Here is a 26281-nt window from a genome sequence, read left to right as displayed (position 1 = left end):
ACGGCGGTTGGGGAAAAAATGGTGCGAGTTTTTAAATCCTCCGACCCCCACTCATTATTCTGTCCACCCAGTTGGTCGATCGGCATGCGGTGGGCTAAAGTGTGGGAACTATTCCCAGACGTTCCCGGTCAAGTGTGGAAGAGGAGGTTACAACAACAACACCAAAATCATTCTCCAGAGGGGCTCCCTCGCGTTCCCTCTCGCGAAAAAAGGCCTTTTTCCTCCACGAGCGGTGGCGTTGAGCGAGCGACGATCGCAGGGACGTCGCTCTTTAAACGGCGCAGCGAAGAATGTTGCGCCGGGTCACGGTGGGCGCGCGACGCGCTCGTAACTCCATGAAGCCCCTCGGGGAATTCCGTCCGCGTGAGCCTCCCACTACATGGCGGCTACACTCGCAGCGTGTCCCGGCCGGTACAGCGCAGCGCCTCTTCGCCCCTTGGCCCCAGCGGAGTTCGTAATCGCAACATGTTAAACACCCTCCGGTGACCGCAACAAGCCGGCCGATCTCATTCTTAGAGGACCTGGCAACGCACGGCACATGCTCCTCCCCTAGCACGGCAACATCTGGGAACGGCCTGCTCTTTGAACTGCCCTCGCTGTCAGGGAGATGTTATTTTCCGCGTAATTCCAGAATCATCTTCCACCGCACCACGGCCTCGACTGCACCGAGTTACGCCCTTCGAGCCCTCGGACAGCCGGTGGTGTCTCATCCCACATACACATGGCCGGATGAGACCCTTCAGCTTCTGTGAAGTTCCTTTTCCATCGCAAACAAGATCTTCTCCTTCCTGTCAGCTCATGCTGTCAACAGGAAAGGAAAGAAATTGCCTCCCACCCCCCATCCCTCGCCGCAACCCCCCCCCCTCCAATACCCCACTCACTGTGAATGTGAGACACTGGGTCACAACTGCACAATGCACGACAAGGAAATGTCCAAAAATGAAATGCGGCGGATTCAATTAAGTGGCCCGTATGTGCAGGGATATCGGGTCAACAGAGGATATTACACACACTGCAGTATAACGCGTATGAACAATGCAAGCATATTGTGTTTTTTGTTCAATTGCCTTATTCTCTGGATTTGGGGGGTGCGTCACATAACATCCGGTAGGTGTTTGCGTGTGACCAGATTTGTAAAACTTTAATGGAACAGGGAAAAGTTGTACTTATCAATGCGCCTAATAACGTGGATAATAAAAGTGTATATTTATATGAGTACAATATGTCGGATACAAATAGCTTACAAGTAAGCCTGCAAGCATGTAATGTGTATCCGATGTATTGTAAACTTGACAATACACCGGATACAAGCTTAAGCTTACAATACAGTGCAATTGATATATATCTAAAGATCTAGATCAGCTCAAGCCCCCCGTACATCACGTGGCTTATATGTGACCGACCCCCGACTCTGAATCCCTGTGGAAACAGAAGCTGCTCTGAGTGGCTCACGTCAGCTTGCTCCTTCATTTTCTCTTCCTCTCTTCCCTCCCCTCTCATCACCACAACCACGTGACTTTTCTTTCGTGTTGTGCGCGGTGCTTTTAGCGCTACAGCGCGTGGATTTGTAGCGTTTATTTCCATTTGTTTGCTGGTGACTGTATTTCATATCGAAGTGCTGTTGCTGCTGGCGGCAATAAAAGTTGTTTAAAAGTCAAAAGTCTCATCCCCGACATCTTGGCCCGGTCATTCCCTCTCCCCCTCCTCCTCCTCCCCTTGCTGCCCCGATGCTCCTTCCCTCTTCCTCCTGCTCATATTGAGCCGTGCCCTCTTTCTCCGTCTCGAGGACTTCCGTCCAGGCATCCCTTCCCATTCTCTTTCCTCATTCATTATATATCCTTGACTCTACTCTTCCTCCGTACAAGTACATCATCGTAATGGCAAATGCTAACTCCATTTGTTCGGGTGCAAAGCAAGTTCTAAAATACCATTTTCCACAAGTCCAAAATGTTCAAGTTGCTATAGGGACAGATTGCCGCCAGCATTGTTAGTGGTGGTTGGGTTGCACGAGCTACAGGACACGCCGAGCAGGGCGCTGCTGGTGCTGGTGTTGTGAAACGTGAGCAGGAAGTGCTCGTAATCTCTTCCGAGGAAGCACTAAAGGGATTGTTTGTCCGGCATGCATTGTGCTGTCCAGTGGTAATGCACGGAAAAACACGCACAGCTGTGAAAACAGACAGAGGTTTGGCATTCCCCTGGGACTTGCAGGTCCGCGTTTGTGACATAAACCGTAATTAATAACCATTGACATCATCAGCGATCATCATTGGTCATCATCGATTATCAAGGTCATCGTAATGTTAATATCACGTGTTGCAAATGTGTGCACATTTTCGGGTAGTACAAACGACACAAATCATCATTGATCTATCTACTGCTGGATATTGCCCTCTCCACGTAAGCCACAGCCATCTTCCACGACCCCACAATTCAACAATCCATCAAACTCCTGAACGTTGATTCAATCGTATTGCTCCATCTGTAAAATAAATGAATAAAGAGGCAGGCGAGAGACCGGATTTGGAGTCATTTTGGAAAACACATTTGGTATGAAGACAACAATAATGTTTGCCTGTTTAAGAGGAATAACTTTTTTGGAGGTTATGCTTGGGTGTATGTTCAGGACTTTTGTTGATTCACCCCTGGCTAAGGTCCTCGCCACACCGTGCCGATTGTAGCGGTTAGTTATTCAACCACGCGGAAGAATAACAAAATATTTAAAATTTTATTTTAAACAAACACGCATTCCCACACTCTGCGGCACATTATCGCAGCCCGTTCGATAACTATGGCATGGGCAATGTCCATTAAGGCCATTAACACTCCACTCAAGCATGGATAACACGACAGGGCCCACAGGGCCAACGCCATATCTCTATTGGGTGCTTCTCAAGTTCTCATACATTCCTCAACCCTGAGCCTCGCCCAGCCAAAACGCTCCAACAGTCCGGCTCCCGGCCGCCCACTTCCCCATGCTCCCACCAACCCCCCCCCCAGCTCCATCCCACAGGACATTTGTACGTCCTTGTACAAACGATCCTGGAGATTTTCTTCACAGATGTCCTCATCGAGGAATGGGAACCCCACACCTCTAGCACGGATCAACCCCCCCCCCTCCGGGTCTCCGTGGCACCGTGTGAACATGAAAACCGCGGACATTTCTCTGTGACGCAGTGACTCCGCTTCACCGCACAAAACCGTTCGCCTAACCAGCTCGTATTTGGTAGGCAGCCCGGCGCTTTTGTTTTCAAATGCCAGGGCGGCCACTCTCGAGCAGTCAGCCAATTGCGCCCCAGTGGATCGAGGTGGGGGCCATCCAAAGGCTGGCTCTGCCAAAACACCTTCCCGTTGCACAACTCAAACCCGTGAGTTTCATTTCAGCCCAAACAAAGCTGTCCACGCAGTAAAACAAAACAAAATCACACAAATGAATATTCGGTGACAACAATGACAGCGTGTAAACGCTTTACAGTGGCTCACATTGTGTTTAAGAATTCAGACCCTATGGCCAACAATGACGATGTTATGTACGATAATTTAGTCCGGCGACTTCACAATGAGCTTGATTGAGTCATTAAAGGAGCTTCTTTGACTATGGATATTGCGGCCACTGTGAAATCACATTAGATCAGCCTACAGCGAGTACGATTAACGAACCATAACATGTCTGTTTGCGAGCCTCTCAGCCATTTCTGCCATTGCCTTAAGTGGCACACTAACAAACGCATTTCGACTCCGGATCACAAATGCATTTTTTGGTCAAAACGCATCACGTTTGGTGCCATCAGGATATCGCGCAATTCACAAGCGCAGAACACTACACAACAACAAGAGACCGCACATGCCGTGTGAGTTTAGTGGAAGCTTGTGGGCCCCCCTGGAATGGATTACACTGCAATTTTGCAGTCTCTACACGTTTAGAATTCATAACTGAAATTTTAAGTTCCTCAATTCCAGATGCCAACTGTGTACAGTAGAACAAGGCAGGGGCATCTAAAGACTGGCTTTTCAAACGCCTTCCCATGAGTTGATTCATTTTGTCAGTCCACCCTGCCGCTATAATTCAAATTAAAGCAACGCTTTGGAGGGAGGTCTCACATGAGTGGGGGTGTGCATCTTGTTACAGTTACAAAACGGCTTTTTATAGCCAGTTCCGTAATCTTTGTGATTCACGCGGAAAAAAAAACCTCTCTGCTTGGCCGTTTGAGTTGATTTCCTGTTAATTACTTACATTTTCCGAAGTTCTTTCTTATAAAATAAATAAATATCCCCGATATTTCGGGGTTTTTTTCTATTTCCAACGTCTCTTTTTTACTTTCTTTCCAAAAACAAGAATTTTCCACGGGCCTTCTGTAAAACCTGGCGAACTTGGCGAGTATGTGAAGGAATGACTGCCTCCTGTTCCACTGTGATCCCACTAGGAGGTGTGGTGCTTAAAGCCTTGAACTTTGACCCTTTTTCGATGTGAGCTTTGGCAGCAAACAGGTTTAGGTTCTCATTTGGAATTTTTGCAAAATTTCAAGAGCGAACAAAAACGGTTCAAAACACCCCCCCCCATCCCCATCCCACCCTCCCCCCAATGAAAATAAACCAACATTCAGCTCACACAAAAGGACTGCAACATCCAGCCCACCGCGTTTCATCAGGAACAATTTTACCAAAAACACCAACGAATGTTGGAATTTGCTTTGGTTGTCTATGTGTATGGGCATGAATACCAACGACCCGAAAAAGCATTTCCAGATAAGGTGGGCATTTTTGAAGGAGTTGGGCTGGCTGCGAGACAGTTGTAAGCAATTGATGCGACGCCTCAAATGTCCCAACGTCATCTCTTCGGAAAACTTCAAAGCCCCCCTCATTTTGTCCACGGGCACACAAAAGCCAGCGCCGCCGCTACAGTCGTCTGCCCAAATTGCGCTGGAAATTTTAATGACGCCACGCTCACGATGCCTCTGCTGCTGCTGTCACGTGGCTTGTCGGAGCGGCTTGCCTCCGGCTACGACTCACTGCAGCCCACCGCCACCACCACCACCACCGGTTGTCCACCGTGTGATGGGGCTCGACTTAGTATCGCAAGGATCTTACAAACTGGGGTTGGGTGCCCCCTCCACCACTCCTTCATCGTTTTAATAGAGCCGTCGCAATGATAGCCCTCGTCACGCTTTCCCACGGGATGGGCCGATAGAGCCTCTTCTGCCTGGCAGCCGAGACTTGTAAACACGGCAAAAGTCTGGCGAAGTGGCATCGTGTGCCGAACAATCGAAGGCCCCCCCAACCCACACCCACCATCCCCACGTCTGCACCCGTCTGACTCTTTTATCCCAGGCACAGACGCACAGCTGCCCGGGGGCTAAGCACACATCTGCCATTGAATCAGTAAGCACCGTGTACAGTGCTGTGTGCTCTATATTCAATGATCGCAGCTGACTTGCAATGAGAAAACAACATCCCACCCCAGTTTCAGCTTAGACGTTAAGCCTTTCGCGCCGTAATGTAAAGCAAATTAATCATGCACGTATCAAGCCAAGTATTATACTGCACGTGTTTATTTTTTAAAGAAAGTTCACGTCGTTTTTGCCTTTAGTCTCAATCCAAACCCTCTTCCTAGGCCCTTTCATAAAAAAAACAGCATGTGACTAACACAAGCCAAACAGCCTCATGGTGTGTGTGTGACTGAGCCAAAAAAACTCAAGTTTCTCAGCCATGCGCTATTGCTTTAATGATTAATTTCATGCTTTGTAGAAAATTGCACGTCCTTTTTTCTTAGTCTCGCGGTCCCACTAATACCTTGTAAGTCGTGTTGAACGGATGACACGAATATGAACAGCAGTCATTTATAATCAACCACTGTACTCATTATCCCATCTGATGTGAGATGTCACGTCACCTGGAGGCTGCGATTCTGCGTTAGGAGGCCTTGCTATGTGGACTCTAATGTGTACTGTGTGCGTACTGAGTGTGTGTACTGTGTGTGTACTGTGTGTATTGCGTGTGTACTGTGTGTGTACTGTGTGTGCGTACTGAGTGTGTGTACTGTGTGTGTACTGTGTGTATTGCGTGTGTACTGTGTGTGTACTGTGTGTGCGTACTGTATGCGTACTGTGTGTGTGCACTGTGTGTGTACTGTGTGTGTACTGTGTGTGTGCTGTGTGTACTGTGTGTGTACTATGTGTGTGTACTGTGTGTATTGTGTGTGTACTGTGTGTGTACTGTGTGTGTGTATTGTGTGTGTACTGTGTGTGTGCACTGTGTGTGTACTGTGTGTGTACTGTGTGTGTGTGTACTGTGTGTACTGTGTGTGTGTGCTGTGTGTGTACTGTGTGTGTACTATGTGTGTGTACTGTGTGTATTATGTGTGTGCTGTGTGTGTACTGTGTGTGTACTATGTGTGTGTACTGTGTGTATTGTGTGTGTACTGTGTGTGTACTGTGTGTGTATTGTGTGTGTACTGTGTGTGTGCACTGTGTGTGTACTGTGTGTGTACTGTGTGTACTGTGTGTGTGTGCTGTGTGTGTACTGTGTGTGTGTACTGTGTGTGTGTACTGTGTGTGCACTGTGTGTATACTGTGTGTGTGTACTGTGTGTGTGTACTGTGTGTGTACTGTGTGTGTATACTGTGTGTGTACTGTGTGTGTGTACTGTGTGTGTACTGTGTGTACTGTGTGTGTACTGTGTGTGTGTGTACTGTGTGTGTACTGTGTGTACTGTGTGTGTGTACTGTGTGTGCACTGTGTGTGTGTTGTGTGTGTACTGTGTGTACTGTGTGTGAACTACGTGCACTACTCGGCAGGCAGCTGCCTCGTGTGGTTTAGCTTTGTTGCGCCCCCCCTCCCCTTTTTCGGAACGCATCTACCGCATAGAGCATCTACCGCATGGAACTTTGCATGTGGAGCTCACAAGCACTCGAGCTAATTCATATCTTGGCATTCTCTATGCGTCCGTGATATTTTACTTTGCATGAGACACTCCCAGTTGCATCCAATTGTTCAAATTGCTTACGGTGTAACTTCATTCACTGTCTTCCCCAGCTTCTTGTACCTATGATTTTCCCAGTCAAAACATTATATTCAGTCTCTTGTTTTCTCATGACATGTCCAAGAAATATGACTTGCATTTTCATCGTTCTTATGAGTGTTCTGTTTGTGTACCCCACTGCTCGCCATAAATGCATTCATTTTACTCATCGTGTCTGTCCATGAAATGTTTTACATCCTCTTAAAGACCACATCTGCTACTTCTAGTGTTTGCTGTGTAGGGTCTTGGTATTTCATGGCTTTTAATGGTAAGTGTTTACGCGTTATTCTGCAATCTAAATGCTCTATGTATTTGTTCGTATTTTTTAAATGTTTGTGAGATGCGGTTGTGTTTATAGGCGGTATGTAAGTTTAATTGTGGGGTGGCTGGGCTGTTACAGACAAATATCACCCACGCGAGGGGGTGGGTGGCCAGCACTACGCCCGCCCGCCTTTGTCTCCCAAGTGGGAAGCCCAGGACCGGTTTCGATAGTCGTCGCTAACGTCGCTGCACTACCGCTCCGCTGCTGAATGACCCAATACAACACGCATCGTACTCTGGTGTGGAACACGCGAACTCCCCGAAGCTACCCCGGGATGACAGGGAATGGCTTACAAAATGAAACGTACAATTGTTAGCCCTGTTGCTTTTCTGAGAAGAAAAAAAACTGACGTGAGATCGCACGCAGCCACTTTAGACAGACGAGTCTCTAGCCACGCAGGGCACACAAAGCACCGATGATGACTCCAAAGAATAATGAAGCTGGAAAACAAAGAATCGCATCCTGTGGTTAAAACAACGCTGTCACCGTACAAAGCACACGCGCCGTGTTTCTGAACCTTGAACCACAGAGGCCTGCCCGCCACAAGGTGATGGCAAGGGCTGCAGGCTGCCTCCACTCCTGCTCCTCGCTTTTCTACTCGCTTCTTCGTCATTTTAATGTGTTCCCCTTTTTTCCCCCGACTCCACTGGCACACCTCTCTGCGTCGTGACCTATACCATTTGGGCTTCCCCAACGATTCCCGGCCGATACCGGCTTTGCCGTGCTGCCAGGGGGCGGGGGGGCTTGGCCTTCCGCCGTTACCCTGGGTCCCTTCACCGGCCCACATCATTGTTATTCAGTGTTCGACCCGCTTGTCGGGCCATCTGGTCGGGCCTGACAACTCCATCACCTCGACCTGGCAACTTCATCACCTCGACCTGGCAACTCCATCGCCTCCACCTGGCAACTCCATCACCTCGACCTGGCAACTCCATCACCTCCACCTGGCAACTTCATCACCTCGACCTGGCAACTCCATCACCTCCACCTGGCAACTCCATCGCCTCGCCCTGACAACTCCATCGCCTCGACCTGGCAACTCCATCGCCTCCACCTGGCAACTTCATCGCCTCCACCTGGTAACTCCATCGCCTCGACCTGGCAACTCCATCACCTCGACCTGGCAACTCCATCGCCTCGACCTGGCAACTCCATCGCCTTCACCTGGCAACTCCATCGCCTCGCCCTGGCAACTCCATCACCTCCACCTGGCAACTCCATCACCTCCACCTGGCAACTCCATCACCTCCACCTGGCAACTCCATCACCTCCACCTGGCAACTCAATCGCCTCGACCTGGCAACTCAATCGCCTCGACCTGGCAACTCCATCACCTCGACCTGGTGGTGGTGGCGGTGGGTGGTGGTGGTGGGTGGTGGTGGTGGCGGTGGGTGGTGGTGGTGGGTGGAGGTGGGTGGTTGGTGGTGGTGGGTGGGGTTGGTGGTGGGTGGTGGTGGTGGTGGGTGGTGGTGGGTGGTGGGTGGTGGTGGTGGGTGGTGGTGGTGGTGGGTGGTGGTGGTGGGTGGTGGTGGGTGGTGGTGGGTGGTGGTGGTGGGTGGTGGTGGTGGGTGGTGGTGGGTGGTGGTGGGTGGTGGTGGTGGGTGGTGGTGGTGGCGGTGGGTGGTGGTGGTGGGTGGAGGTGGGTGGTTGGTGGTGGGTGGAGGTGGGTGGTTGGTGGTGGGTGGAGGTGGGTGGTTGGTGGTGGGTGGTGGTGGGTGGTGGTGGTGGGTGTTGGTGGTGGCGGTGGGTGGTGGTGGTGGGTGGAGGTGGGTGGTTGGTGGTGGTCGGTGGGGTTGGTGGTGGTGGGTGGTGGTGGTGGTGGTGGTGGGTGGTGGTGGGTGGTGGGTGGTGGTGGTGGGTGGTGGTGGGTGGTGGTGGTGGGTGGTGGTGGTGGGTGGTGGTGGGTGGTGGTGGTGGGTGGAGGTGGGTGGTTGGTGGTGGGTGGTGGTGGGTGGTGGTGGTGGGTGGTGGTGGTGGCGGTGGGTGGTGGTGGTGGGTGGAGGTGGGTGGTTGGTGGTGGTGGGTGGGGTTGGTGGTGGTGGGTGGTGGTGGTGGTGGTGGTGGTGGGTGGTGGTGGGTGGTGGTGGTGGGTGGTGGGGGTGGTGGTGGTGGTGGTGGTTGTGTCGACCTTCTCATCCCCTCTATCTGGTCTCCTTATCTCTCCTCTTTCTGTCGTCTCTATCTTTCCCACTTTCGAGTACCAACTATCTTACTTTACCTTCCCTCGTTCAATTTCTTATCATGTGTCACCCACCTGGCCCTTCTTGCATCCCTCTCTGACCACCTGGATCTGCCTTCTTTCCTCTCGTCTCCCTCTCCCCCCACCCCCTCATTCTCTTGGGGGATCTCAACCTCCACCTGAGTTTGCCCTCCATCTCCGCGGGTTCTCCTCCCTCTAATCGGCTCCTTTAATCTCCACCTCGCACCCAGCCCCCCTATCCAGACATCGGGCAACACTCTGGTCCCAATAATCCTCTCCGATTGCACAGCTCCCCCCATCCCCACGGATCTCCCCCCCCCCACCTCTTCCGATCACCTTTTCACTTTGACCATCACTTTGCCCTCCCCTCCTGCCTCTATCCCTTCCCCTCCAGCACCCCATTCTTCTGCCATGATCTCCGTTCTCTTGACCCGCCTTTGCTGACCCCCCCCCTTATCCTCGACCCTCCCCCCACTTCCGACTTTTCCTCCCTTCACCCTGACGACGACGACTCCGCGTCTACTGTTGCTTTGGCTCTCTTTGTCTCTTTCTCTCGACACCCCCCCCCCCCCCGTTGCTCCACGTTCCTTTTCCTCCATCCCCCTCGAACTTGACCAGCACTCGGTCCGCCAGCTGGACACAACTGGAAAGCCGATCCCTCCCCAGCAAAGACCCATGCACTTGACCATTCCCTTCCCACGTCTCTTGCAGATCTGCAAAACAGCCTCACCTTCTTAAGTGCAAACGCATTTCTTGCGAACTTGCTTTTTGCGTTTGGTTTGTTGTCCTTCATCAGCACCTCTGATTGGCACGGTTGGTTATGTACGGTGTGAAAGAAATTCAACATGCACACACGCATACATTACTTCCTAATCCCTCATCTCTCCCTTTGCCCCACACTTTCATCTAATCTTTTCCACCATCAACAACTTGCTGCATCCCTCTGCTACTACGCTTTCCTCTCTTGCCAATGCCCCTCTCATGACTTTTGACCTCCCCTCTCGTCCTATTAGTTCACAATCTTCTCTCTCTCTCTCTTTCCGTGTCCCTCCTCCCTGCACTCAATCTCGTCTTGGATCCTTCCCTGCACCCCTCCACTGGAATTAATGTCCCCTTGTGCATCGAGCAGCCCACCTCTTGCCTCAGCCTCTTCTTCATTGCCCATTCCTCTTCCTCTTCCCTACCTTCGCCACTCCACTCCTTCCCGTTCCTCTCCTATAGGCCATTTCGTGACCCCCATTTGCCCTCTGTTGCGGTCACTTATTCCTCGGCCTCGGCACGCCCTTGCCATCTTAAATCACTCGTTGTTTTTACCGCGTTTAAACTATGTAAAGTGCCTTGCGCTGAGGCGCTCTATAAATCGAAATTAAGATAAGTGAAACCATTTCGTAAAAAAAAAACCCCACCAATAAAAACACATTTTGAGCCTCTCAAGATAAAAAAGACACCTGCACACACACACAGCTTGCAGTCGCTTGCACAGGAGCACTGAGCTATAAACTTCAAACCTTGGCGGCATTTCCTCGACCACAGCGAACCGGGGAGGATTTACCTTCCAACAACACGCATGAGCACAGTGTGTTTGCTTGTCGAGTCGCTCTGTTGCGATACAGAACTAGCGGATCGTTATTCCGAAGCGTAAACTCGCCGCTGTCGGCGACGTATCGTTTGATAAAATCGCAAGACAGCAGTGAGCCCAATGATAGGTAAATGTTTTTAGAGAGGAACAACAATGGACATACAAATGTTTTTTTGGACCAACATTTTCCACTGGGTATATATGCATGAATGAATATCGACTGCTTAGGCTCACGAAACACCCATCAACGAGCGTGCGTGAGATGCCGATGTTTATAATTATGCAAATGACATGCAAATGTTACTTGGTGGCTAACGGAGTGAACAAAACGGGTGCGATCAGACGGAAATTAACCGCTGGAAAAAAAATAAAGAATATGTTGTCCACTCGAATTACAACTCATTAACCGTGACAATTCATCCGATGCCTGGGGTGGGCGTATTAACAGTTCTAGTTCGTTATTTCCCAACTCAGTGGCATTGTCACACGCTCTATGGACGACATGCGTAAAGGTACAGAGTGCTACACCATATTTCCGCGATACACTTGCAAGCAGATTTTAAAGTCATCCAGATCTGTCCAGACTGGACAAGATTTTTTTTACGCCCAGTGCACAACATTAAGTATACACCTCTGGACAATGGCTGTGGCCACACTTACATCATACCACCTTACTCCGGTCTGCCACCATGCAGAAAAATATTAATTGAGACATTAAGCCGTAGTTACATGTGTATTTCACAAATAAATTGTGGCATTGCCACACACTGCCTTTTAGCGACCTGCATAACGGTATGGTTGCACCTAATTCATATAAAATGATAATGTACTTTGAATGTATGTATGTTGAACTTCTTTCACATGCACAATTATTCGAGTGTAAGGCTATCATGTATCATGAACGTGCTGTGTTCACATAGCATGCGGTAATTTCCCAGTCGGGGGTGAAGTTGCTATGTTTGTTTTTACAAATCGAGAAGTTTTGGGGTAACTTTTCAAATTTGGAATGTTTAGACCCTGACGTCGGTACATGTCACGGGACATTCAAAGTCCAGTGTGAAGCAGACTGCGTGCATTACGGTCAACACGTGCGTAGTATTAACCAGGGTGTCCGCCGGCCTCGGATCGCAAACAAGCCACAGACGAGCTATCAATTGGTCATGTCACTCGCAGGGTCCCCTTCCGCCAAATTAAATAAAGGGGTCCCCATATGCCTCTGCTGAAATGGGGAGTGGGAAGTGAAGCAACCTCTCCTGGCTTGCCTTATAAGGGCATGCATCGCGTTTCAGTAACTCGCGCTCGAGCGAGCGAGCGAGCCCCCATCCTCTGCTTGCGCCAAACAAAACAGCAATCCATTCCCAGGCAAAAAAAAACCGCAGTGCTTGGGACGCGTCCAGCTACCGTTAGCAGCTGGATAATGGCAAAGGGCTGTCTCTGTGGCATTGAATTATTAGCTAATGGATATGTAATGCACTTCTCATAGATTTGCCCTTACAAAGTATTTTACAATTAGATTTCCCTCTGTAAAAAAAAAAAACACCTCGATATAATTAGAAACTGGCAAATATTGAAATAGGCTTTCAAACTAGAAAAGACATTGGCTCTGAGGTACAGTGCCGTTGTATGATAATGTTAAGTGAAGTATTCGTATAGACCTACAGTGAATGATACGAAATCAAGAGATACTTTTATTCCTATAACACAATCTTCTATTTATGGTTTGACATTGCATCGATCGCTCCATAAATATAATGAATTACAGGAAAGGCTCTTTGGCAAGTCCATTAGAACATTTTCCATTAAAACTCTATAAATAATGCAATTGCTGTCTTCCGCTGGCCTTGAATTATGCCGCTTTCAGCAATCTGCACAAGGCCCATTGAAACGGCCACGTTGGTAAACAGACGCAAGAAGCAGCCAACGCAATATCCTGGCCCTCTGGAAACGACATAAGTGTAATATTATGTTTGCCACCTGTCCTGGTTTATCCCTTGACAGGAGATGTTAACTCCCTCGCCTAGCATGCAGGAGGTCGTGGGATCGATCCTAACCCTGACGCCTGTATATTTGGAATTTGCATGTTCTCTCCGTGGTCGCGTGGATTTTTCACCGGGTCCTTCGGTTTTCCCCTCCACATTTAGAAACAGGCGTTGAGAGTATTTGACTCAAATAATGTCGACATAAGCCACTTCGTTGAGCTATCATTTGTGGCCAAGTCGCTTCTGAAAAAAGAGCTGTATAGCTCAAAAAAATAATAGTTTAGGGTTGCCACCTGTCCTGGTTCATGCCAAGATCGTTCACTTGTTGATGTAGCCATCTGGTGAAATTTGCAAACCGTCCCGGGATATTAAAAATTCCGGTCTTTGTCAATTGCATAACAAACCACCAATCGAGACAATGCACTTACGAGTATTTGTCCCCTCTTCCAGTATTGTGAGATATTCATCTTCCCACGAGATGTCCCGGTCTTTTTGTACGTCCGAAGGTGGCAACCCTCTCGTGAATATCAAAGGCAGGTGTGCGCCCTGACTCGGCGCTTTAGAAGTTTTGTTCTGACAAGGATAAATACCGTGCAACCATTGCCGCAAGCAAGTGACAACTTGCCAAGAAACGCACTGCACTTGTGTGTGCAGTCAAAAACAATAACAGGACAATATAAATTTCGTGAAATGCCACCTACTTTAATGACACAAATAGGCTTACATTCATCAGTCTTGCCAAAAAAAAACCTCATATACAGCCATTTTTTTGTAAAAGGACATGTACAATGGTAACTAAAGATCAAGACGAAGAGACTTACAAAGTCATAATCTTACAACATGTACATGTTTTTTATTTTTACATTTTTTTAATATTTTGTTTTACAATTTCTACAAAACAGAGTGCTATAACCAGCTATGGCAGAGTGTCTTTGGGAGTTGTTGCTTTGCATAAGGTGCAGTAACAGGAGCTTAAAAAGCCTGATTGTAGGCCTCTGGAACTTGTGACCTAAGGGCCACGGACTTTAAAGACTCGTGCAGCTACGTACCCCCCACTGTTGTGGACATACTGCTGTACCTGGCTGGAATCGTGTATATATGAAGGGATGACCTGTGTTGAAATATTTAATTCGAATTAGAACTTTAACGGTGGTGACCTCCTTGGTGTGAATTTTGTACCCATTTGTTTTTTTTAAAGAAATTTCAAATAAACCATTGCATTTCGTAATTTAGCTACAAATTTACACAAATTTACAAAAATAGTAAACAAAAATAAATTATTTCTTTAGCAATAATTTTAGCTGCTTTCCACTTTGGAACTCATAAATACCCATTTGTGGCCATTTCTGTCGAGTGGGAATGTACAGTCCTGTATTCCTAAAACATTAAGGCAAGAATTCACATCCTCTATACAGAGAATTTTATCAGTTAGTGCGTCATGTTCAACATGCTTTTCAAACAATATTAAAATAAAAATCAAATTATGAACTCATAGTTGCCAAAGAATACCTTTAAACATTTGCATTGCAAAGATATTTTAAGTGGGTCTTGTGACCGACAGTCAAATCAGCAGACTGGGTTTGGAGTGTCAAACCAGGTTTCAGAACGATTCCAATATTTGCCACTCCACTTATCTAAGGCATGAGATGTGCCGAGGGTTACGTTTAACTTTGGTAATAAATACAAGTGTACAAAAAGGGCATCGGCTATATTACGATACATACATTTTAACGTGTATAAAAAACCCAACATTACTTACGAAGTGGATAGAGGAACACACGCGCAAACACACTGCGAGTGCGACGCATGGCTCCAGAGATTCCTTTAGTGTAAGGCACATACGTATGTTCATCAAGTGGCCGTGTTTGGTACATTTATTGTCCGTCAAATATGCCGACGTTGCACCGCACGTTTCCTCTTGGATTTTGTTGCCGAGCCACGCGCCTGGCTCCTGCCGCCAGGTTGTGGCGCAAACCGGAGCAGACCGCACAAGTTACACGCACCGCCCCTGTTATCTTTTTTTGAGGAAAGACCAAAACCGAGGTGGGTCATCGGTTGCACGTGGCTGCAAATATACGGGTTCGTGTTTCCGCTTCTGCAGTTGCTGCTCGATCCAGAACGAGGCTGTCGAGCAAAACGCCCCAAGTGATGCACCGCGGTCCAGGTGCTCGCTAGACTTCCCGCATCAGACACTGTTGGCTGGACGCAAAAAAAGGGACGTGGTGGGGACAACCGTTTTACTACGAATCGGCTTTTAACTCGTCGCATACTGCTGCTTGCGATGGATTCAATGTCAAGTCTCGATCCAACAGCCTTGTCAAGACGCCCAATGCAGCTCAACCTAGGAACACATCACCCGTCCGGTTTTTATTCTTAAAACGGCAACTTAAAAAGTGATATTGACATAAAATGGTACGTGGCGATGCATCTTGTTTAAACGCAAATGCTCCTTAAGGACTCAGAAAGTCCCGGTACGACGCAGTGGCGCCTCGCTCACGGCAGGTGCTTGGGTCGCCCTTTCTGTTGGAATGTCACAATTCGAACAGGAAGTTGAGCGCGCGCAGATGGCAGGGCAGAGGGAAGCCTGGTGGCCGTGTTGAGAGTTCGGAAGTGACGGCAGTGATGTCACGGAGAAGCAGGAACACGAAGGGGCGCATAGCCAGCCAAGGTGTCACATCCATGACAGCAGCAGCACAGGCCAACACAGCCATTGTGCCAGAAGAGCTCCACGTACTTGAAACATGTTTTTTTGTTTTTTTATTTTATGTTTTTTTTTGTGTGTATTTTTTTAATTAATGTATCATCATCATTATTATTATTATTACAGTATTAATATTTTATTGCTATTATGGCTTTATTTCAGTCCTGGAAATATCCACCGATAAAAATGGCGCTGGCGCCAAAGCAACGGGCGTCATTGGTGCCTCTTCATGTGCAGCGCCAGGTGATCAGACCTTGAGAATGACCTGTGAATAAAAACAAAACGAAATTAACAATCGATCTTGGGTGTTGTTACTTTGATATGTTAGCCTTGTCTTTTTTGTTTCGTAAATATGTGCATGGCTGGACTATTAAGAGCATGCATTGCGATTAAACACGCCATGATGCGTGTGCATGAGAATCGGTTGTTTACAGTTTGGGAAAATTACATGTATTACATTTAAGCTAATGGGTATATATATAATGTACACAAAACTGAAATTTGTTTGCAAACAAAGCGATATACGGTAGAAACTGGGATGTAAAATTGATTGGTTCTTGAGTTGAATCGTGAGCCAAAAATCACGACAATTTGTAATATTTATCGGGGTGACAAATCCGTACTGCCAAAGAGTCTTACATGCCATGGCGTTTTGGGAGCGCAGATGCATTTCAGACGCTACATTTTTAAAAACGCACAACTCGCACTGTGCATTACAAAAGCGCGACTCGTGTCGGTCGTGACGAAACACCGAGAGTGTTTAAAACATGAAGGCTCAGATTCGCCCACCCGGGGGGCTCCGTGACCCCGATCGCGAGCACACCACCACACCTGTCGCAGTGCGCGCACTTGAAGGGCTTCGCCCCCGTGTGCTTGCGGTAGTGCCGCGTCAGCTCGTCGCTCCGCGCGAAGCGCCACTCGCAGCCCTCCCAGGAGCACTTGTACGGCTTCTCGCCTACAAAAACACCGCAGGAACGATTCCATATTCTCATCAAGGAGCGCAAACAAAGTCACGCAAATTCCGGGCATCCTCGCAGCAGCGGCTTTTGGTTAACCGTCGAGCAAGGACGTTCACCGCATCGCGCGCTTCCAGATGGGTTTTTTGCGGCCATCTAGAACGCACTTCCTTCCGATATTAGGAAGCCACTGGAGCTTTGCACTTCTTAATCTGGATTGAAAACGTATTTGTAAAGAACTATTTGTGTGTTTAGATTGTTGTCTTTTCCCCCGCACCTCCGATCAGCACGGTTGGCTACGTACAGTACGAGATAAGTTCAAGGTGCGTACATATTCTGCGATGAGACAACGCTTCCGCCATTCCTGCTGGCAACGCGACAAACACAAGCGCAACGGTGTCCAGCCATCTGTACCGCCCCGGTGTTATTGTGCTGTGACGAGGCAGCGTGGACCAGCTGGGGGCTGCATCGTCAATCACCTGTGAGCGTTGCTCGTACTCAAGTGCACTCGACCCAAATCATGCACGGTTGTCTGGGAGGGGGTTCCCGTAAGCCCTTTTCACGATGATCAGAACTCTGCAATACCTTGAGCAACTGTTGTACAATTTCATATCTGACATCTGTGCCAAAAGCCCTCGTCTCATGCACGTGGTATTTCGAAATGCTGCAGTGGACGCCCTGACCAGAGGCCATCTCATATCCGTTTGCGCAATTTTTTTAATTCTATAAATCGTCTGCATTTATGCACGCAATGATGAAAGCTAACAATTACTGCATTGGTAGGAGGTGACAAGTGTCCATCAAAGTTTTGAACTTCCATTTGTTTCTCCTGCTCACATTTTTGTGTAGCCACCAAGTTGCCAAGACAAATAAAATGTGCCTTCCTAGTGAAGAGGTGAAGAGGCATTTGCTTAATTACTGGTTAAGTCTTCAAGTTTGGCATTGTGCACAAGCCATCGCAAGAGTGCACCCTCCTCTTAATCCACAGTATACATGATATCATGGAGCTGTATTAAGAATACTCTTGTCATGAGATATTAGGATGTTTAGGATTGCATGAATCACCTCCCTCTGGATGGAGTTTCTACAGTGAGACTTTAATGGTCTGTCCAGCCAACTTACGGATTTCATTCTCACCATGGCCAGAAAGCCCCATTATTTCTAGTCCGAGATGCCTGGCAGTTCACAAGTCACAGTTCTTCATCATTAAACACACAGCCATCCCTGAAGACTGACGATTTAACCTCCCAGGTCTTTGTTTTTCTTCGAGGACCAGATCCGGCCCATTGGGCGCTTCGTCTCCGTGATTCGGTACAATTACAGCTCGCGTCGTAATCGTCGCCAGGCCGTCACTGCTCAATAATTGTATTCCGGTTCCTGCGCTTCCTCACCTGTGTGCGTACGCTGATGAGCCTTGAGGTGCGAGCTCTTGGTGTACACCTTGCGGCAACCGCTGAAGGGGCAGCGGTGAATTCTCTTCTTGATCTCCAGCGAGCCCTCGGCCTCCCCACCGACCCGGCACGGCTTGGCGACGGCGATCGCCACCGCCTCGGCCACCGTCGCCACCGTCACCTTGGCGACGCGGTGGTGCTGGTGGAGGAGGGAGACGGTTCGCGCCGGGTCAACGTCCGCGCCCGCCTCCGCGGGGGTTTGCACCCCCTCGGACGGCGAGTGTTCGGGAGAGGACGGCGGCGTGAGGCTTCCGGCGTCGCTCAGCTGCTCGGCGCTCGGTGTGCGGGGCAAGCCGGGCAGGGAGACTCCGTCGCCGATGACGCTCTCCCACGACGCGTCGCTCTCCGTGGGGCTCACGCTCTGGCAGCTCCGCTCGGCGGCGTCCTCCACCGAGTCGGAGCGCGCGAGCATCAGGCCGGCGGCATGGCCGCCCGGCTGGCAAGCGAGGATCGTCGGCGCCGCCACCGTAGGCGTTTCGCTCTGCTCGGAGCAGGCGGCGAGAAAGCGCTGCCAGGGATTGCCCTCGCTGTGCTCGCGCTCGCGACGCTGGCAGGGCTGGCTGCTGCCGCTCCCTCCGCCGCCACGGCCGCCACCGCCGACACCGCCGCTCGGCTCCGTCTGGAGGTATCGCTCCATCTCCAGACAAATCTGCAACCGAGAAATCTTTCGTTGAGATATCATCGTGGTTCCACAGCTGGCTCGCAAAACGGGGATTAATCTTAAAGCTTGTAAAAATAAAATAAAAATATCTCAATGCGTTACAGATCGTGTAATTAATTGGCCGTGACTTCAAAGCTCTCATATAAATGGACAGCCTTATATCAAATATTGATTGTTTACTTAATGGCAAAAAGTCAACTCATAATTGTCTGTTGAAACATTAATACAGATGAGGTCATACTTGCAGCAGCGAACGCTTTTTAAGCCAGGAAATGTGACACCACGTAAACATCATGGCCAAGCACAGCAACGCGGCCCTTTTACACGGCTCTAGAGTTGCCAGCACCTGGAGCTCATCAGCCCCGTGCAAGGTGTGCCCGCAATAATATTCAACAATGGACAAACATGACTCGAAAAAAAAAGTCCACAAAATGTGTATTACAGGCGCGTACGAGATCAAAGCAGCGCGATATTGAAAATAAAGACCAGCAGTGCCCGTGACATTAAATCCAGCGCTATAATTAAATTGGTCGAGTCCCACACACACCCACACCCACCCTCTTCCCTCCCCTATTGCTGGAGCAGCTATGGCAGTTTTTTTGAAACTGATAAAATTGCGAAAAACTCATAAAAACCTCTCTGCCATGTTTCAACTTAAAAACAGAATTATTGTGAAACTCTGTGTTAAGCAGTTGCCTTGAAATGATAATATTAAGTGTTAACATGATAAACATATATAACAATAACCATCAGCACATTCATACTAAAACCCCACCATCCCCCCCCCCTAATCCAAAACCATGTGCCTCATATGGACGATGTTGACTCTGGAAATACTGGTGACATTCCAACGGAGCCTCCCTCTTACAAACATGCAAGATGACTCAACACCGCTTAGCCTACGCTTTGGCTACGATGCCTAAAAAGAAGACAAAAAGCCAGGCCAACGTCTCACTCTTGAAACGAGTAACACAGAGCTCCTTGCAACCAAACTCCGCCTGCCGCCTCCATCCATGCCCTCCCTCAACGCTACGAGAAGGGCAGGACAAAAGTCGGTCAAAATGATGGAACATGGCCAAGATGGGATGGGTTGGGTGGGGGTGGGGGCGTGGGGGTTTTGCAAGGAAACCCACCGCCGAAAGTTCAGGAACACCGCGTTCACCAGCCGCAGGCACGCACTGAGTGAATTGTGAACATGACCGTCAGGCAAACAATGGCTCCATCAGCATGTGACCGGTACTGCGACTTTTTACGAACGTTTTTTTTGTCGGGAATTGAATGTACGTGTGCATGTTGAACTTCTTTCGCGCCGTACGTAGGCAACCGTGCTAATCAGACAACAAACTAAACACACACACATATACACTATGATACCTCCTTTACCAGTGGCAAAATATAGTAATAGGTTTTTACCCTTTCAACTGGTACAAAAACTGACACCTTTATACAAGTCAAAAAGTCAGACCCCCCAATCAACTTCAAGGACAGTGCATATCATTGTCATTATCAGAGTTGTTTCTTTTTGTTTGCATTTTGACAGCTTGTGTTGTGGTTATTTCAAACATGATGCCTTGTATAAAGGTGTCAATTTTTGTACCAGTTGAAAGGGTAAAAACCTATTACTACACACACATGTGTTTGGCCAAATTCTTAAGCAAGCCGATCTCCCTCGCGAGCGTTGACAGTACTACTGGCTATAATTATCCCAGACTCAAGTTGAAATTACATACTTCCACAGTTCCAATGCTGAACTAGTTTACAGCCGGGAAGTTACTTTTAAGGGGCCGTCCATAAACGACGTCATGCGATTTTGGACGATTTTTGACCGCCCCCCCCCCTTCGTCACACGGCGTCACAAAAAGTCAGACCCCCCCTCAAATATGACGTCACAAAGCTCTGCCCCCCCCCCAAAAAAATGCTTAAAATCGCTTTAAACTATTGTCATTGTAGTGCGTATTTAATGTCGCGCTGCACTCTGATGTTGTCGGAAAAAAAACATTTATTAAAAAGTATATTTAATTAAGTAGAACGTGTTGTCTATATGTATTTAAAGTTGCGCATTTTGATGTGACGTCACATTTCTCACCCCCCCCCCTCGTCACACATCCTCACAAATGTCTGTGACCCCCCCCCTACGTGCGCAACGTCATTTATGGACGGCCCCTAAGCCAACGACCCAGGTGACCACTGCGCATAGCACAGATGCAGCAGGCGGTGTGCATGGGGCAGTAGCTGATGGTGCGGCAACATCGAACGTGGGGGGTTTTGTTTGTGTGTCGTTGTTTGTCCTGGAACTCCCGCCGCATTTGGCCAATCTGCACCGACCTGCGCAGTGAAGTACGGTCGAATATCCCTCGTTCGGAAGTGGATTGGCAAACGGGCTGCTGCTGCTGCAAGGGGCCACGTTTCTTTCCCATCCCAAGCACCGAGGAGGGACCGGCCAAAGGAGCCCAGCGGCACTCTGGGTCAGGAGGGGAACCAGTCCACGTGTTCACACCCCCCCCCCCAAACTCCGCTCACTGGTGGTGGTGGTGTTTGCTGCACATTAGCCTAGCGGTGGAGCGCAGTGTGCACGGTGTCTTCTCATCCGTAACGGGGGAAATGCAACAGCTGGTTGTGTGCACAGTGCAGCATTTCCCCAATTACAGCCGTGCGGGTGTGGGGGGGGCTTGCCATTACATACCCCGTCCCATGTTTGTGTTTGTCATTCGCTCTGCCTGTATTGGGACAGCCCATACAAACACACCCCCCAAGCACGTGGGGCTCGAACGTTTTGCAAAGGCCGAAAAAACAAACCTCCCAAAAACCGTTTTAACAAAGCGGCTGCATTAGTTCCAGTGTGTGTCTGGAGTCTTCGGTGCATATCTAAGTGCGTTATGAATGCACGGCACCTGTACAGGTGCATGCACTCTAATCTAATGCTTCTTCAGCGCGGCTCGGCTCACCTTTACAGGTGCACAGGCAACTGGCAGCACACACAAACACCCTAATAAACCCCGCTGCTATGCAGTACACAGACACACGCGGCAGTTACTCTGTCATTAAACTGGCCTGGCTCCTGTTGTGTAATCTCCCTCTCTCTCCTCCTACTCTTATGTGGCTCCTCTCTCCTCCTCCTCGTCGTCATGGGGCACGCGGTTATAACTCCGTGATGGCACCCGTGAATAATGGTCAGCTCCTGGCTACGTGACCCATTTACAGCGTTCTCGGCTGGGCTGCGAGGTGTCCAGGAGATGGCAGTACAGCAAGTGTTGTTCTTAAAATCCATCTGTGCGGACCTCTGAACGCGACACCTCTCCGATGCGTGGTGTATGTGTTTTTTCTCTCTCTCTCTCCAGGTACAGCAACTTCGGTATCATCCTCCCACAAGAAACAAAGTGCTGCTTTCCGATGGAGTTGGTCGCACATACCGATACAGCAGAACCCTCCTGAAAAAAATCTTTGCAGACTCAGCAATGTTTGCCGGGGTAAAAAAAAGAACAATTCTAACCAACTCCTCACACTGTGATGCATTCAATAAAGAGCCCGATGATGCACGAGCCAGCAAAAACGCGCGTACACCACCACCAATTTATACAGCCTAGCGTGGGGCACCGGATTGGAATAGGCGTTCATCCAGCGGTGGAGAGAAACTGACCGCGTGCGTAACGCGGAGGTGTGAGGTTACACGCGGGGTGCTGCGCCACACGCGGTCATGCAATTAGTTTTTTCTCTGGATGACATCACCCCGCAAACTCCCTCCTCCCTCCTCCCCCACCAACCCCCGGTCGGAACTCTGCAGCGCAAACGCGAAAGTTTGTGAGCGAGATGCGATGGCTCCGTGTGATTTGCGAACGAAGCATTTGCAGATTCCGCATGCACACGCGGAACTCGCTTTAGCGGTGACTCATTGTGGAGTCTGTTTAAAACAACTGCAATGTGTCTAACGACCGGTGGTGAGATTGGATGACCAATTATTTGAAGCCACTCGCTTGCGGAAGTGACTCATTGTTGAGTCTTGTTTAAAATAACTGCAGCGCGTCTAATGACGAGTCGGTGGATGGCCATTATTTGAAGACGGAGTTCTGCGGAGGCCTTCATCCAGCAGTAGATTGGTTATGTTTGGGGGGATGATGATGATGATGAGACCATTGGGTAACAAAAAGTGAAGCATGCAAACGTAAACGCAGGAACGTGGTAATGTGTCGCAATAAAAAAGGGCCATTTCCCGAAACGTCACCCATTGTTTTATGGCAGCGTTATTGACCAAATGAGTTGAACTTTTGTTATATGTGCTTATGCACCACTGCCCAAGCTGACAATCTTCGTTGTGTTGAAAATGTGTGCTTTTTTTAAAATCAGGCAACAGCTCAAAAGAACTTGCAATTCATATTAGTTTTCCGAATCGTAAACCAAAAAGCCAATTAAACATATTACCCGCCAATGAATTGTTAAAAATTTTTGTATTTAATAAACAGCAAATGTTGCACGTGTGAGGCTCATCATTTAGAAGTAATCTGACAAGCCTGAGCCTGCAAAACAGCTGTGGCCAGTTAAAGGCGATACGCATTCTTTGCCGATTCCCGTAATGGGAGATATTTTTTTAAGTCCATTGGCCAACTCAACATTGAACATCATTACGGTAGAGCTATTCCCATCCCATTTCAGGACGGTGATAGATGTCGATTTGTTGTTGGGGAGGTCTTCCTCCAGCAGTGGTTGATCACGGCTGATGCTTATGATTTTCACGACTGGCAGGCATGTTTGCATCGGTTATCAACAACCACCACAGTTGGGTTCCCATGGCAGCAGAATCTTCTGGGCATTGATTCACCGACAATAATCATATATGATGATAGGTTTACACACTTAAAAGCCAAGCGCAAGTCTCCAAGGCCGGATAGCATGGCGGTGAGTTCACTCAGATGGTCTGCACCTGAGCAAACATCACAACCACTAATAATGCCCCTGTCGCTGCTGTAGCAGCGATCGTTTGAAGCGACTTGTGTGTCGGGTCCTGACCCCCTAACTCACCACAGCAAGCGATGGACAAACATTCATCATCATCAGTCATACTCAATCTACTGCTGGATGAAAGCAGCCCCCCCCCCACCACCAACCTCTCCCCTCCGCACCAAGCCGTCACCACCTCCCACCTCGCGCCTGCACACGGGCTCATTCCATCGCTCCATCTCCTCGTTGCACGGTTCCACATTCTCGGCAGCGTTCCATTCTTTGGCTGCCACTCCGGCCATTATCTCCTCCACCCATCCCTTCTGCTTCTTCTAAGGACCGATTCCTTTCCAAGGCCACTCACCTCTCTCGCTGTGTCTCTGCAGCGTGAAATCCCATTGACCTGCGTGCGTTCTGCGTTCCATTCACTTTCTGCTACTCAATGCAATCGCAGCGACTCACGAAGCCCTCACTACAATGCGATGAGCATGAGGGTCTCTCTCTTCCTCTGAGAAGTTTGGCTGATTTTTAAGAAGTGTTTTGCGTACAGCGGGAAATAGGTGAACCCCCCCCCCTCCTCCCACGCAATCCGAGGCGATTCTGCTGCAGGTCGAAACGTTTGCAGGTAGCAAGGCACATCATTGCACACGTACACACATTCACGTTACTCGAATTCTGCAACTCTTACCACCCCACGGTACCTCCGAATAGTTTCAGCCGACTTAGCAATTGCAAACCTACTCCAGAAACTCCCCCCCCACCAGGCACACATACACAAGTGTTCACCCAGCACATGGCAAAGTGAACACGCGTGCGTCCCACTCTGGAATTCTCTCTCGCCCGCTCAACTCCCTCCCCTCTGCTGCAACCCACGCTCCCCTCCCCCCTCTTGTCGCTGTTTGTTTCTGGCCGCTCGGCGTCTTGGATACTCCGAGCCTGTGCCCTGCAATCTCTGATGTTTGTGTTAAGAGGTAGGCAGTGAGAGCCACCAGATACCCACAAAACTCTTGCGCAATACTTGCAGTGTACCCAGGTGTGTGCCAGCCACCAGACCACATCGACGCACGCACCTCGAGCCCCGCACACCACCACCACCTCGGCCACTCACCTGCTGCCAGGTCTCCTCGAGCGACGGCATCGCAGAGAAATATCCCGTGTCGTGCACCACCTGGAGCTCGTGGAAGATGCTGTAGCTGGGCAGCACGTCCATAGCAGCAGACGCGGCACGCAGCTCGCCACCACCACCTCCTTCACCTGGTCACCCACCCCCCCCTCCTCGATTTACCTCCTCCGTCAAACGTCCCCAAACCCAGCTCTCTCTCTCTGCCCTTCTCTCTCGCTAACCTCGCCCGGTCGGGTCGATCGCTTTGGACGCTTCAACAAGCTGGACGGATGCTCAGCAGGCTAGCAGCTGCATGCGGTGGTGCACGGAGGAAGGTTCCGTGTCGAATGCTCTCGAAGATCCGCTTGCAGAATTACTCAGCTGCAGCCCCATGCGATTGAATGAGACTGTCGCTAGCGAGCTGCCTGCGTGCGCCACCTCGTTTATATTTCTGTTTTGGGTTTGTGCGCAAGAGCAGAGTTCGTACTCCCAGACCCCCCCTCTCTCTCCACCCCCAAGCACATCCTCCTCCATCCACCCCCCCATCACCTCTCACCACCACCAAACTTCCCCCTCCCCTCCCGCCCGCCTCCTCCTCCCCCCCACCAAATAAACCCCCCCCCCCACCACCACCACAACCCCCCACCAACCCCCTCCACCAACCCCCACCCACCAACCCCCCCCACCCACCAACCCCCCCCACCACACCCCCCCACCTCGCACCCTCCACAGCCACGAGCGAGGTGATGTCACCGCATTGGCAGCGCAACTTTTTGCAAACAACCGGCGCCCCCCCCCCCCATTGGCTGAGGCGGCGTGGTCACGTGGCCGTGGATGGGGCGGGCCAAGCGGCGCTATTAATAGCGGCGCTATAAAAGCTCGCGGCGAGGCTGAGGAGAGGCGAGAAGTGGCGCGCGCGCGGTGACGTGAGGAGCGCTGATCGCTGATCGCAGATCACGACGATGATCACGATCACGACGATGATCACGATCATGACGATGATGATGATGAACACAATTGCCTGTACGGCAATACGAATTATCCGCACGCCCGGCAAGCGATGCAGATGTCGTCGCTGTCAAATATAACGTCATCGGCCATGGTCGATTCACTGCAGGATGAAGCCCTCCCTCCCAATGCCGCCAGTTGTTGCGCAGCTGTTACAAAGATGTCGACGCAAGCCCCTTTTGTCGATCAGCTGCTTAGGTGAAGGCCCTACTCCCGTTGTCAGTCGTGGAAGTGGTGGTGGGGGTTGACCATACTTCACCATGCCGGTCAGTTCTGGTTGGTGTTATGCCACCGATGTGATGGCTGTAACCGGGAGTTTGGTGTTTGCAATGCGTCACGATCTCAACGAGTATGACTAGATCGATATACTCCTACC

General features: G+C 49.7%; 1 protein-coding gene across 1 annotated transcript; it reads right to left on the bottom strand.

Annotated features, from left to right (window-relative positions):
- Window positions 1-13775: 13775 nt before the first annotated feature.
- Window positions 13776-25377, bottom strand: LOC144934433 (Krueppel-like factor 7). Its single transcript, XM_078860183.1, has 4 exons — window positions 24904-25377; window positions 18143-18851; window positions 16627-16750; window positions 13776-16060 (listed from the first exon to the last, which is right to left on the bottom strand). Exons 1-4 carry the CDS (start codon window positions 25003-25005, stop codon window positions 16009-16011), a joined length of 987 nt encoding a protein of 328 aa, XP_078716309.1. The 5' UTR covers window positions 25006-25377; the 3' UTR covers window positions 13776-16008.
- Window positions 25378-26281: the final 904 nt, after the last annotated feature.

The sequence above is a fragment of the Lampetra fluviatilis genome, chromosome 10, assembly GCF_964198595.1.
Source record: "Lampetra fluviatilis chromosome 10, kcLamFluv1.1, whole genome shotgun sequence".
Taxonomy (NCBI): Eukaryota; Metazoa; Chordata; class Hyperoartia; order Petromyzontiformes; family Petromyzontidae; genus Lampetra; species Lampetra fluviatilis.
The sequence above is the reverse complement of the archived record's forward strand: the minus strand, read 5'-3'. Positions and strand labels throughout refer to the sequence as shown.